The sequence below is a fragment of the Diorhabda sublineata genome, chromosome 7, assembly GCF_026230105.1.
Source record: "Diorhabda sublineata isolate icDioSubl1.1 chromosome 7, icDioSubl1.1, whole genome shotgun sequence".
Classification (NCBI taxonomy): Eukaryota; Metazoa; Arthropoda; class Insecta; order Coleoptera; family Chrysomelidae; genus Diorhabda; species Diorhabda sublineata.
In genome coordinates this window covers 541,499-554,851 of record NC_079480.1, presented here as the reverse complement: position 1 = coordinate 554,851, position 13,353 = coordinate 541,499, and the positions used below count along the sequence as shown (strand labels likewise).

Genomic DNA, 13,353 nt, shown 5'->3' with positions numbered 1-13,353 from the left:
AAAAAAAACAAAACTTTTTTTTCTTCTTATTTTCGTTGTAATTATTCGCCGCGTACGCGGTGCTCGGCGTAAAACGCACTTTTCAACTCGGAATAATCCATCAAAGCCCACAATGCGCCTTTTATTATTAAACGTTTCCCAGTATATATAATTCAATTAAGTTGGCCGCGGCGGCGGGAGCGTGTTTTCCCATTCGTTGTTTGGCTTGGCGGGCCGACGCGATTCGGCGGCGGCGGCGAGCGCGCGCTTGTTTTAGCGTCGTTTCCAGATTATTCTATTACCGCGTATCAACATCGGGGAGGGCTAATTTTGTTTATTCTCAAAACATACCATTGTTTCAAATGGATCAAAAATTCAGCGGAAGGTTAATTAGAGTTGTATGCATACATACGCCCGCGCTCCCCTTTCTACTATATTAAACGCGCGCCATCGATCGGCACAACCTCAAACTCCGGCTTCTGTCCGTTCGGATTCTTTTTATTTTTTTTTTTTTTTGAAAATTCGCTCCGAAAATATGGACGCGATATCGGTTTAAACGCCCCATCGACGTTTCGTGTCGCATAATTCGATTTTGAACGAGATCCATCCTGTAATTCGAATTCGAAGCGAATTTATCGCCGCACAACCGAAAAAAAACCGACGCCCCGTGGTCTTTTCAGCGATTTTTGCCTTATTTAGAACCGATTTTCCCTTTAAAGTCCGTTGTTTGCAATATTCCTGGAGTCGTCGCCTTATTTGGTTGGCGACCGCGATGCCGGTCCTTGCAGCCTCGTTTTAACCCGCGAAAACGGGCGAACAGTGTCCCGCAGAGTACCCGGAGGACTTCTTCAGATCTGATGATTGTATCATAGATGATTGCAGGTGGAATTAACGCCCAAATACTCCTCAATTTAACGGTACGTCGCCGCGACATCAGTTTAAACGCCCCATCGACGTTTTACGTCACAAAATTCGATTTTGAACGAAATGCATCCTGTAATTACACAAAAACTGCATAACGCGATGATTCCAGATGACGATTCGAAGCGAATTTATCGACGTACAACCGAAAAAACCGACGCCCCGCGGTTTTTCCACCGATGAAACAGTTTCTTTCCTTATTTAGAACCGATTCTCCCTTTAAAGTCCGTTGTGTGCAATATTCCTGGACTCGTCACCTCATTTGGTTGACGACCTCGATGCCGGTCCTTGCAGCCTCGCTTCGACCGACGAAAACGGGCGAACAGTATCCCCCAGAGTACCAGGAGGTATTTTTCAAACAAATACCAACATCTTTAGGTCTGATTCCGATTTGATAATGATCGTATGTATGAAAAACACGAAAATCTCGACGTAAAACCGAAAAAACCGACGCCCCGTGGTTTTTCCACCGATGAAACGGTTTTTTGCCTTATTTAGAACCGATTTTCCCCTTAAAGTCCGTTATTTGCAATATTCCTGGAGTCGTCACCTCATTTGGCTGACGACCGCGATGCCGGTCCTTGCAGCCTCGCTTCGACCGACGAAAACGGGCGAACAGTATCCCCCAGAGTACCAGGAGGTATTTTTCAAACAAATACCAACATCTTTAGGTCTGATTCCGATTTGATAATGATCGTATGTATGAAAAACACGAAAATCTCGACGTAAAACCGAAAAAATCGACGCCCCGTGGTCTTTTCAGCGATTTTTGCCTTATTTAGAACCGATTTTCCCTTTAAAGTCCGTTGTTTGCAATATTCCTGGAGTCGTCGCCTTATTTGGTTGGCGACCGCGATGCCGGTCCTTGCAGCCTCGTTTTAACCCGCGAAAACGGGCGAACAGTGTCCCGCAGAGTACCCGGAGGACTTCTTCAGATCTGATGATTGTATCATAGATGATTGCAGGTGGAATTAACGCCCAAATACTCCTCAATTTAACGGTACGTCGCCGCGACATCAGTTTAAACGCCCCATCGACGTTTTACGTCACAAAATTCGATTTTGAACGAAATGCATCCTGTAATTACACAAAAACTGCATAACGCGATGATTCCAGATGACGATTCGAAGCGAATTTATCGACGTACAACCGAAAAAACCGACGCCCCGCGGTTTTTCCACCGATGAAACAGTTTCTTTCCTTATTTAGAACCGATTCTCCCTTTAAAGTCCGTTGTTTGCAATATTCCTGGAGTCGTCGCCTTATTTGGTTGGCGACCGCGATGCCGGTCCTTGCAACCTCGTTTTAACCCGCGAAAACGGGCGAACAGTGTCCCCCAGAGTACCCGGGGGTATTTTTCAAACAAATATTAACATCTTTAGGTCTGATTCCAATTTGATAATGATCGTGTGTATGAAAAACACGAAAATCTCGACGTACAACCGAAAAAACCGACGCCCCGTGGTCTTTCCAGCGATTTTTGCCTTATTTAGAACCGATTTTCCCTTTAAAATCCGTTGTTTACAATATTTCTGGACTCGTCACCTCATTTGGTTGGCGACCGCGATGCCGGTCCTTGCAGCCTCGCTTCGACCGACGAAAACGGGCGAACAGTATCCCCCAGAGTACCAGGAGGTATTTTTCAAACAAATACCAACATCTTTAGGTCTGATTCCGATTTGATAATGATCGTGTGTATGAAAAACACGAAAATCTCGACGCACGACCGAAAAAACCGACGCCCCGTGGTTTTTCCACCGATGAAACGGTTTTTTGCCTTATTTAGTACCGATTTTCTCTTTAAAGTCCGTTGTTTGCAATATTTCTGGACTCGTCACCTCATTTGGTTGGCGACCGCGATGCCAGTCCTTGCAGCCTCGCTTCGACCGACGAAAACGGGCGAACAGTATCCCCCAGAGTACCAGGAGGTATTTTTCAAACAAATACCAACATCTTTAGGTCTGATTCCGATTTGATAATGATCGTATGTATGAAAAACACGAAAATCTCGACGTAAAACCGAAAAAACCGACGCCCCGTGGTTTTTCCACCGATGAAACGGTTTTTTGCCTTATTTAGAACCGATTTTCCCTTTAAAGTCCGTTGTTTGCAATATTTCTGGAGTCGTCACCTCATTTGGCTGACGACCGCGATGCCGGTCCTTGCAGCCTCGTTTCGACCGACGAAAACGGGCGAACAGTGTCCCCCAGAGTACCCGGAGGTATTTTTCAAACAAATATTAACATCTTTAGGTCTGATTCCGATTTGATAATGATCGTATGTATGAAAAACACGAAAATCTCGACGTAAAACCGAAAAAACCGACGCCCCGTGGTTTTTCCACCGATGAAACGGTTTTTTGCCTTATTTAGAACCGATTTTCTCTTTAAAGTCCGTTGTTTGCAATATTTCTGGACTCGTCACCTCATTTGGTTGGCGACCGCGATGCCGGTCCTTGCAGCCTCGCTTCGACCGACGAAAACGGGCGAACAGTATCCCCCAGAGTACCCGGAGGTATTTTTCAAACAAATACCAACATCTTTAGGTCTGATTCCGATTTGATAATGATCGTGTGTATGAAAAACACGAAAATCTCGACGCACGACCGAAAAAACCGACGCCCCGTGGTTTTTCCACCGATGAAACGGTTTTTTGCCTTATTTAGAACCGATTTTCTCTTTAAAGTCCGTTGTTTGCAATATTTCTGGAGTCGTCACCTCATTTGGCTGACGACCGCGATGCCGGTCCTTGCAGCCTCGTTTCGACCGACGAAAACGGGCGAACAGTGTCCCCCAGAGTACCCGGAGGTATTTTTCAAACAAATATTAACATCTTTAGGTCTGATTCCGATTTGATAATGATCGTATGTATGAAAAACACGAAAATCTCGACGTAAAACCGAAAAAACCGACGCCCCGTGGTTTTTCCACCGATGAAACGGTTTTTTGCCTTATTTAGAACCGATTTTCTCTTTAAAGTCCGTTGTTTGCAATATTTCTGGACTCCTCACCTCATTTGGTTGACGACCGCGATGCCGGTCCTTGCAGCCTCGCTTTAACCGACGAAAACGGGCGAACAGTGTCCCCCAGAGTACCCGGAGGTATTTTTCAAACAAATATTAACATCTTTAGGTCTGATTCCGATTTGATAATGATCGTATGTATGAAAAACACGAAAATCTCGACGTAAAACCGAAAAAACCGACGCCCCGTGGTTTTTCCACCGATGAAACGGTTTTTTGCCTTATTTAGAACCGATTTTCCCTTTAAAGTCCGTTGTTTGCAATATTTCTGGAGTCGTCACCTCATTTGGCTGACGACCGCGATGCCGGTCCTTGCAGCCTCGTTTCGACCGACGAAAACGGGCGAACAGTGTCCCCCAGAGTACCCGGAGGTATTTTTCAAACAAATATTAACATCTTTAGGTCTGATTCCGATTTGATAATGATCGTATGTATGAAAAACACGAAAATCTCGACGTAAAACCGAAAAAACCGACGCCCCGTGGTTTTTCCACCGATGAAACGGTTTTTTGCCTTATTTAGAACCGATTTTCTCTTTAAAGTCCGTTGTTTGCAATATTTCTGGACTCGTCACCTCATTTGGTTGACGACCGCGATGCCGGTCCTTGCAGCCTCGCTTTAACCGACGAAAACGGGCGAACAGTGTCCCGCAGAGTAACCGGGGGACATCTTCAGGTCTGATTCCGATTAAATTATATATTTGCACACAATTCGATCGAGAAAATTGTTTTTTTTTAATCACATAAACAATTAAGTGGGGTGTCGGAAAGGCTTCGCGCGATGCGGTAAGTAGCCTTTTAAAAATCCGAATATTTACACAGTGAATAAATTAGATTTTGTTCGACTAATTCACGAATAAATGGGATATAAGGTTTCGGGAATCGATACCAGACTATACGGAATGGGGAACGTTTGCTTATTTTCGGGGGGGTAATTTGCGTATAAGAAGAAGGGCTTCTCGGTATAAAGCGTGATAATAGGGAAGCTTTTATATATTCGATATGGATTTATTAGGGTCCTTTGGCCCTACGGCGTTTTTCTCTTCGGATCTTTCGTATTTCGATATTTTTCTCCGCTCTGTGGCAGATTTACTTTTAAGGTATCGCGTGTCTCTTTGCGTTAAAACGATATTATGTACCGAAATAAAAACGTTTACCGATGACGTTTTTCATATTCGAACAAAGAAATATTCAATTTGACGTTTCATTTAAAAAAAATTTGATACGGCGCGGCGTACTACAACACCCTGTAATAATATGAATTATTTTAAAATGTCGAGACTAATGATGGTTGTAATCCATAATAGTTTCGAATCGATATCTCAAAGAAGACACTAAAATTTATCACACTTATCGATCACCCTGTATGTAGTATTTCACTTCAAAAATTAATGACGTCGACATATGCGTATTCATTAAAAAAATCGACGTTCGAATTTTAATTTGAAAAGTGTTGTTTACAAAATAATAAAATTGTTTGATAATATAGATACACTCTGTATAATATTTCGATTCAATTTATCAAAATTTACATCAACATTTAATTATTTATATAAATGTGGCAACGTTGGTTCATACGTTCGACTTGAATTGACAGATGTATAATATAATTCTATAAAATCTAATTGAAACTAATTTTCATCAATCTACGTCCTATAATATAATAAATTAAAACGAACTATAAGATTGTTATTTGTAAATCAAAAAGCATTTTAACAAAAAAAATCAAGTTGTTAATGTTTTTATTTGACCTTGATCCCACCTATAACTTTCGATCTAATCGGGTTTGCCAGATTTACTTATCCGAGGAAAATATTTATTTTCAAAATATACAATCTGATATACACCATCTCAGAAAATGTTTTATTATATAAAATACAAACAAATTTTAATTAAAATATTCTTTATATTTAGCTAGACAAGCATAAATTATAATAAAAAACATTTTTAATAAAACGAATATACTGATAGTAAGACTTTTTTATAAATCCGGCAACGTTGGTCCAAACGTCCGACGTGAATTGACAGATGTATGATAAATAATTCTATAAAATCTAATTGAAACTAATTTTCATCAATCTACGTCCTATAATAAAATAAATTAAAACGAACTATAAGATTGTTATTTGTAAATCAAAAAGCATTTTAACAAAAAAAATCAAGTTGTTAATGTTTTTATTTGACCTTGATCCCACCTATAACTTTCGATCTAATCGGGTTTGCCAGATTTACTTATCCGAGGAAAATATTTATTTTCAAAATATACAATCTGATATACACCATCTCAGAAAATGTTTTATTATATAAATTACAAACAAATTTTAATCAAAATATTCTTTATATTTAGCTAGACAAGCATAAATTATAATAAAAAACATTTTTAATAAAACGAATATACTGATAGTAAGACTTTTTTATAAATCCGGCAACGTTGGTCCAAACGTCCGACGTGAATTGACAGATGTATGATAAATAATTCTATAAAATCTAATTGAAACTAATTTTCATCAATCTACGTCCTATAATAAAATAAATTAAAACGAACTATAAGATTGTTATTTGTAAATCAAAAAGCATTTTAACAAAAAAAATCAAGTTGTTAATGTTTTTATTTGACCTTGATCCCACCTATAACTTTCGATCTAATCGGGTTTGCCAGATTTACTTATCCGAGGAAAATATTTATTTTCAAAATATACAATCTGATATACACCATCTCAGAAAATGTTTTATTATATAAAATACAAACAAATTTTAATTAAAATATTCTTTATATTTAGCTAGACAAGCATAAATTATAATAAAAAACATTTTTAATAAAACGAATATACTGATAGTAAGACTTTTTTATAAATCCGGCAACGTTGGTCCAAACGTCCGACGTGAATTGACAGATGTATGATAAATAATTCTATAAAATCTAATTGAAACTAATTTTCATCAATCTACGTCCTATAATAAAATAAATTAAAACGAACTATAAGATTGTTATTTGTAAATCAAAAAGCATTTTAACAAAAAAAATCAAGTTGTTAATGTTTTTATTTGACCTTGATCCCACCTATAACTTTCGATCTAATCGGGTTTGCCAGATTTACTTATCCGAGGAAAATATTTATTTTCAAAATATACAATCTGATATACACCATCTCAGAAAATGTTTTATTATATAAATTACAAACAAATTTTAATTAAAATATTCTTTATATTTAGCTAGACAAGCATAAATTATAATAAAAAACATTTTTAATAAAATGAATATACTGACATTAAGACTTTTTTATAAATGCGGCAACACCGTACGACATAAATTGACAAGATATAGTATGCAACACTCATAACACGTCTGTAAGTAGTGTTGCAATATTGATCTTTTGTTTTATATTATTAAATTAACTGGGTTTTTTCGAGATACTATCCACCGAAACGTAATTATAAACGAAGATAATAGTTGGTTAAATAATCACGAATGATGGTATTTAATCGTTTATAAAAAAACAATTTTATTAAAACAAAAAAATTCCAGGTCTAAATAACGATTGTATCGGCGACGTAAGTAAACGTCGTCTATAATGAATCGAGGTTTATTGTATCTGCGGTTCTAACCAAAAACAAACATTCAAATTATATCAGCGGCTGAAAATGATAATTGTATTTATTAATGCGATGATATGAGTACGGGGTATCGAATGTGGATTTTGCGGGCGTTTATTCTCGAACAATGGAAGGATTATTAACAGTGTTTTGTTAGGTGAAAACCCTCTTCAGAATACAACTACGTATCGGGGAAGCCTTTCCCTTCACTTGCTGCATTAGAGAACAACTTGTTTATTTATTTTCGTAAGTGATACATTTATATCGATTTTGATGAATTGATTGTTGATATAGATAAAATATATTATTAAAAAAAAAAACAAATTAGTCACTTTATTTATTATTATATTATTTAAACGTAAATAAAACATCAATAATACATCTTCGTTTATTATAATTTGGCCTCTAACGCTTAAACTATACAGTTACACGGACAGCTACTCGTGTTTGAGTAGTGGCTAAGCATCCAAAAGGAGTAAAAATGATATTATAATAAGAATCGATTATTAACGAATTAGTAACTAATTAAAAAACATATTTTAGTGTAAAATTCGATGATGTAAATAAATAATCGATTAAATATACGTTTAAAGTAACACTTTTTGATGTAGATTAAACAAATTAAAACTTAAATTTAATTACAACTTTTAAAATCGATTCGTAATCGATTCTGTCATGGAACTATTATATAGATAGAGAAATGCCGTACGTCAAGTTGTTAACCTTTGAAACACCCTTTCAATATTTATATTTCCATTTTGATTTCCCCTATAATAACAATAGAACGGGAATAATAAAATTTAATTACCGTCAGATGATGATATCAACCTCGAAACGTGCTTAACGTCAAAAGCAGGGCAACTTGACGGCGTTGCAGACGGCTGAAAATGACGAAACGAAATACGAGAAAGTCGGGAGTTATCAGCCTGACTCTGATATTATACCGTGTATTTGCATCACAATAATACCAATTCGAGTGTCGGTTTTATTCTAAGAACAATAGAAGACGTGAAATATAAAGAGAAATTTGAGATGAATATAGTTTTGTTTTGTTGCAGGTGTGGTTTAAGAACCGTCGCGCAAAATGGCGGAAACAAAAACGCGAAGAACAGGAAAGATTAAGAAAAGTGCAAGAAGAAGACGTCGTGTGTAGTCGGCCGACGGCCGGTGACCAAACGACGCGATTGGTCGAATCGCAGAATTTCTCCGAGGACGATTCGTCGGATCTCGAAGTGGCATAGTTTCCGATTCAGGTCGTCGAGACGATTCTATCTAGTCAATCGAATGTTTTGTAAATAAATTTTGTTTTGTTCAAGTTTTTAAAATTGGAAACTGACGTTTTTTGAATTGCGAAATTTACTTTGTTTCTAATAAAAGCTCAAATAAGAAATAACGATTTATGAAGAGTGATTCGTATTGTGGATGTAAGCAAATTGGACGTTTACACTTTATACCGGGCGGGCAAAATAAGAACGGTAGTCGGCTATATCTTGATATTACGGCCCCGGGGAAAATAATATATATGAAAGTAGCCCCGGGAAATACGTGGAAATGTTTTTCGAAAATTTAGATTCACCGCTAGAGGGCGTATTTGAAAATATGTGATTGAAAAAAATAAAATTTTTCGAAATTTATCCATTTTAGTTGGACTCTATATATGATAATCGAATTCTTCAATAAATTCTGCGCATTTTTCATTTTACAAGTTTCAGTCTATCTCTTTAAATAAGAGATGGGGGAGAGTGGAAACATTGTTTTGGCAAAATACTTAAAGTCCGGTTCTGTTAAGGCGATTTTTGTTAATTATTTACGATAATCGAATTCTTCAATAAATTCTGCGCATTTTTCATTTTACATGTTTCAGTCTATCTCTTTAAATAAGAGATGGGGGAGAGTGGAAACATTGTTATGGAAAAATACTTAAAGTCCGGTTCTGTTAAGTCGATTTTTATCGATTATTTACGATAATCGAATTCTTCAATAAATTCTGCGCATTTTTCATTTTATATGTTTCAGTCTATCTCTTTAAATAAGAGATGGGGGAGAGTGGAAACATTGTTTTGGCAAAATACTTAAAGTCCGGTTCTGCCAAGTCGATTTTTATTGATTATTTACGATAATCGAATTATTCAGTAAATTCTGAGCATTTTTCATTATACAAGTTTCAGTCTATCTCTTTAAATAAGAGATGGGGGAGAGTGGAAACCTTGTTTTGGCAAAATACTCAAAGTCCGGTTCTGCTAAGTCGATTTTTATTGATTATTTACGATAATCGAATTATTCAGTAAATTCTGAGCATTTTTCATTATACAAGTTTCAGTCTATCTCTTCAAATAAGAGATAGGGGAGAGTGGAAACATTGTTTTGGCAAAATACTTAAAGTCCGGTTCTGTTAAGCCGATTTTTATCGATTATTTACGATAATCGAATTCTTCAATAAATTCTGCGCATTTTTCATTATACAAGTTTCAGTCTATCTCTTTAAATAAGAGATGGGGGAGAGTGGAAACCTTGTTTTGGTAAAATACTCAAAGTCCGGTTCTGCCAAGTCGATTTTTATTGATTATTTACGATAATCGAATTCTTCAGCAAATTCTGAGCATTTTTCATTATACAAGTTTCAGTCTATCTCTTCAAATAAGAGATAGGGGAGAGTGGAAACATTGTTTTGGCAAAATACTCAAAGTCCGGTTCTGCCAAGTCGATTTTTATTGATTATTTACGATAATCGAATTCTTCAGCAAATTCTGAGCATTTTTCATTATACAAGTTTCAGTCTATCTCTTTAAATAAGAGATGGGGGAGAGTGGAAACATTGTTTTGGCAAAATACTTAAAGTCCGGTTCTGCTAAGTCGATTTTTATTGATTATTTACCATAATCGAATTCTTCAATAAATTCTGCGCATTTTTCACTGTACAAGTTTTAGTCTATCTCTTTAAATAAGAGATAGGGGAGAGTGGAAACCTTGTTTTGGCAAAATACTCAAGTCCGGTTCTGCCAAGTCGATTTTTATTGATTATTTACGATAATCGAATTATTCAGCAAATTCTGCGCATTTTTCATTATACAAGTTTCAGTCTATCTCTTTAAATAAGAGATGGGGGAGAGTGGAAACCTTGTTTTGGTAAAATACTCAAAGTCCGGTTCTGCCAAGTCGATTTTTATTGATTATTTACGATAATCGAATTATTCAGCAAATTCTGAGCATTTTTCATTATACAAGTTTCAGTCTATCTCTTCAAATAAGAGATAGGGGAGAGTGGAAACATTGTTTTGGCAAAATACTCAAAGTCCGGTTCTGCCAAGTCGATTTTTATTGATTATTTACGATAATCGAATTCTTCAGCAAATTCTGAGCATTTTTCATTATACAAGTTTCAGTCTATCTCTTTAAATAAGAGATGGGGGAGAGTGGAAACATTGTTTTGGCAAAATACTTAAAGTCCGGTTCTGCCAAGTCGATTTTTATTGATTATTTACGATAATCGAATTCTTCAGCAAATTCTGAGCATTTTTCATTATACAAGTTTCAGTCTATCTCTTTAAATAAGAGATGGGGGAGAGTGGAAACATTGTTTTGGCAAAATACTTAAAGTCCGGTTCTGTTAAGGCGATTTTTATTAATTATTTACGATAATCGAATTCTTCAGCAAATTCTGCGCATTTTTCATTATACAAGTTTCAGTCTATCTCTTTAAATAAGAGATGGGGGAGAGTGGAAACATTGTTTTGGCAAAATACTTAAAGTCCGGTTCTGCTAAGTCGATTTTTATTGATTATTTACCATAATCGAATTCTTCAATAAATTCTGCGTATTTTTCACTGTACAAGTTTTAGTCTATCTCTTTAAATAAGAGATAGGGGAGAGTGGAAACCTTGTTTTGGCAAAATACTCAAGTCCGGTTCTGCCAAGTCGATTTTTATTGATTATTTACGATAATCGAATTATTCAGCAAATTCTGAGCATTTTTCATTATACAAGTTTCAGTCTATCTCTTTAAATAAGAGATGGGGGAGAGTGGAAACATTGTTTTGGCAAAATACTTAAAGTCCGGTTCTGCTAAGTCGATTTTTATTGATTATTTACGATAATCGAATTATTCAGTAAATTCTGAGCATTTTTCATTATACAAGTTTCAGTCTATCTCTTCAAATAAGAGATAGGGGAGAGTGGAAACATTGTTTTGGCAAAATACTTAAAGTCCGGTTCTGTTAAGGCGATTTTTATAGATTATTTACGATAATCGAATTCTTCAATAAATTCTGAGCATTTTTCATTATACAAGTTTCAGTCTATCTCTTTAAATAAGAGATGGGGGAGAGTGGAAACATTGTTATGGAAAAATACTCAAAGTCCGGTTCTGCCAAGTCGATTTTTATTGATTATTTACGATAATCGAATTCTTCAGCAAATTCTGAGCATTTTTCATTATACAAGTTTCAGTCTATCTCTTTAAATAAGAGATGGGGGAGAGTGGAAACATTGTTATGGAAAAATACTCAAAGTCCGGTTCTGCCAAGTCGATTTTTATTGATTATTTACGATAATCGAATTCTTCAGCAAATTCTGAGCATTTTTCATTATACAAGTTTCAGTCTATCTCTTTAAATAAGAGATGGGGGAGAGTGGAAACATTGTTTTGGCAAAATACTTAAAGTCCGGTTCTGCCAAGTCGATTTTTATTGATTATTTACGATAATCGAATTCTTCAGCAAATTCTGAGCATTTTTCATTATACAAGTTTCAGTCTATCTCTTTAAATAAGAGATGGGGGAGAGTGGAAACATTGTTTTGGCAAAATACTTAAAGTCCGGTTCTGTTAAGGCGATTTTTATTAATTATTTACGATAATCGAATTCTTCAGCAAATTCTGCGCATTTTTCATTATACAAGTTTCAGTCTATCTCTTTAAATAAGAGATGGGGGAGAGTGGAAACATTGTTTTGGCAAAATACTTAAAGTCCGGTTCTGCTAAGTCGATTTTTATTGATTATTTACCATAATCGAATTCTTCAATAAATTCTGCGCATTTTTCACTGTACAAGTTTTAGTCTATCTCTTTAAATAAGAGATAGGGGAGAGTGGAAACCTTGTTTTGGCAAAATACTCAAGTCCGGTTCTGTTAAGGCGATTTTTGTTAATTATTTACGATAATCGAATTCTTCAATAAATTCTGCGCATTTTTCATTTTACATGTTTCAGTCTATCTCTTTAAATAAGAGATGGGGGAGAGTGGAAACATTGTTATGGAAAAATACTCAAAGTCCGGTTCTGCCAAGTCGATTTTTATTGATTATTTACGATAATCGAATTCTTCAGCAAATTCTGAGCATTTTTCATTATACAAGTTTCAGTCTATCTCTTCAAATAAGAGATAGGGGAGAGTGGAAACATTGTTTTGGCAAAATACTCAAAGTCCGGTTCTGCCAAGTCGATTTTTATTGATTATTTACGATAATCGAATTATTCAGTAAATTCTGAGCATTTTTCATTATACAAGTTTCAGTCTATCTCTTTAAATAAGAGATGGGGGAGAGTGGAAACCTTGTTTTGGCAAAATACTCAAAGTCCGGTTCTGCTAAGTCGATTTTTATTGATTATTTACGATAATCGAATTATTCAGTAAATTCTGAGCATTTTTCATTATACAAGTTTCAGTCTATCTCTTCAAATAAGAGATAGGGGAGAGTGGAAACATTGTTTTGGCAAAATACTTAAAGTCCGGTTCTGTTAAGCCGATTTTTATCGATTATTTACGATAATCGAATTCTTCAATAAATTCTGCGCATTTTTCATTATACAAGTTTCAGTCTATCTCTTTAAATAAGAGATGGG

The 13,353-nt window shown here is 35.7% G+C and overlaps 1 protein-coding gene across 2 annotated transcripts in view; it reads left to right on the top strand.

Moving 5' to 3' along the window:
* The window catches only part of LOC130446250 (homeobox protein goosecoid), a 35,748-nt gene extending 26,164 nt beyond the window's left edge, over nt 1-9,584 (top strand). The window contains exons 1-2 of one of the 2 annotated variants that reach the window (XR_008910121.1): nt 5,581-7,761; nt 8,574-8,667. Coding sequence is in view for 1 of the 2 variants with exons in the window: in XM_056782377.1 (XP_056638355.1) it covers nt 8,574-8,756 (183 nt within the window). In the remaining variant the exon portion in view is untranslated. Of the gene's footprint in view, nt 1-5,580; nt 7,762-8,573 lie in introns of those variants that run through there. The other variant, XM_056782377.1, reaches the window with a different exon arrangement.
* The last annotated feature ends 3,769 nt before the right edge of the window (nt 9,585-13,353 follow it).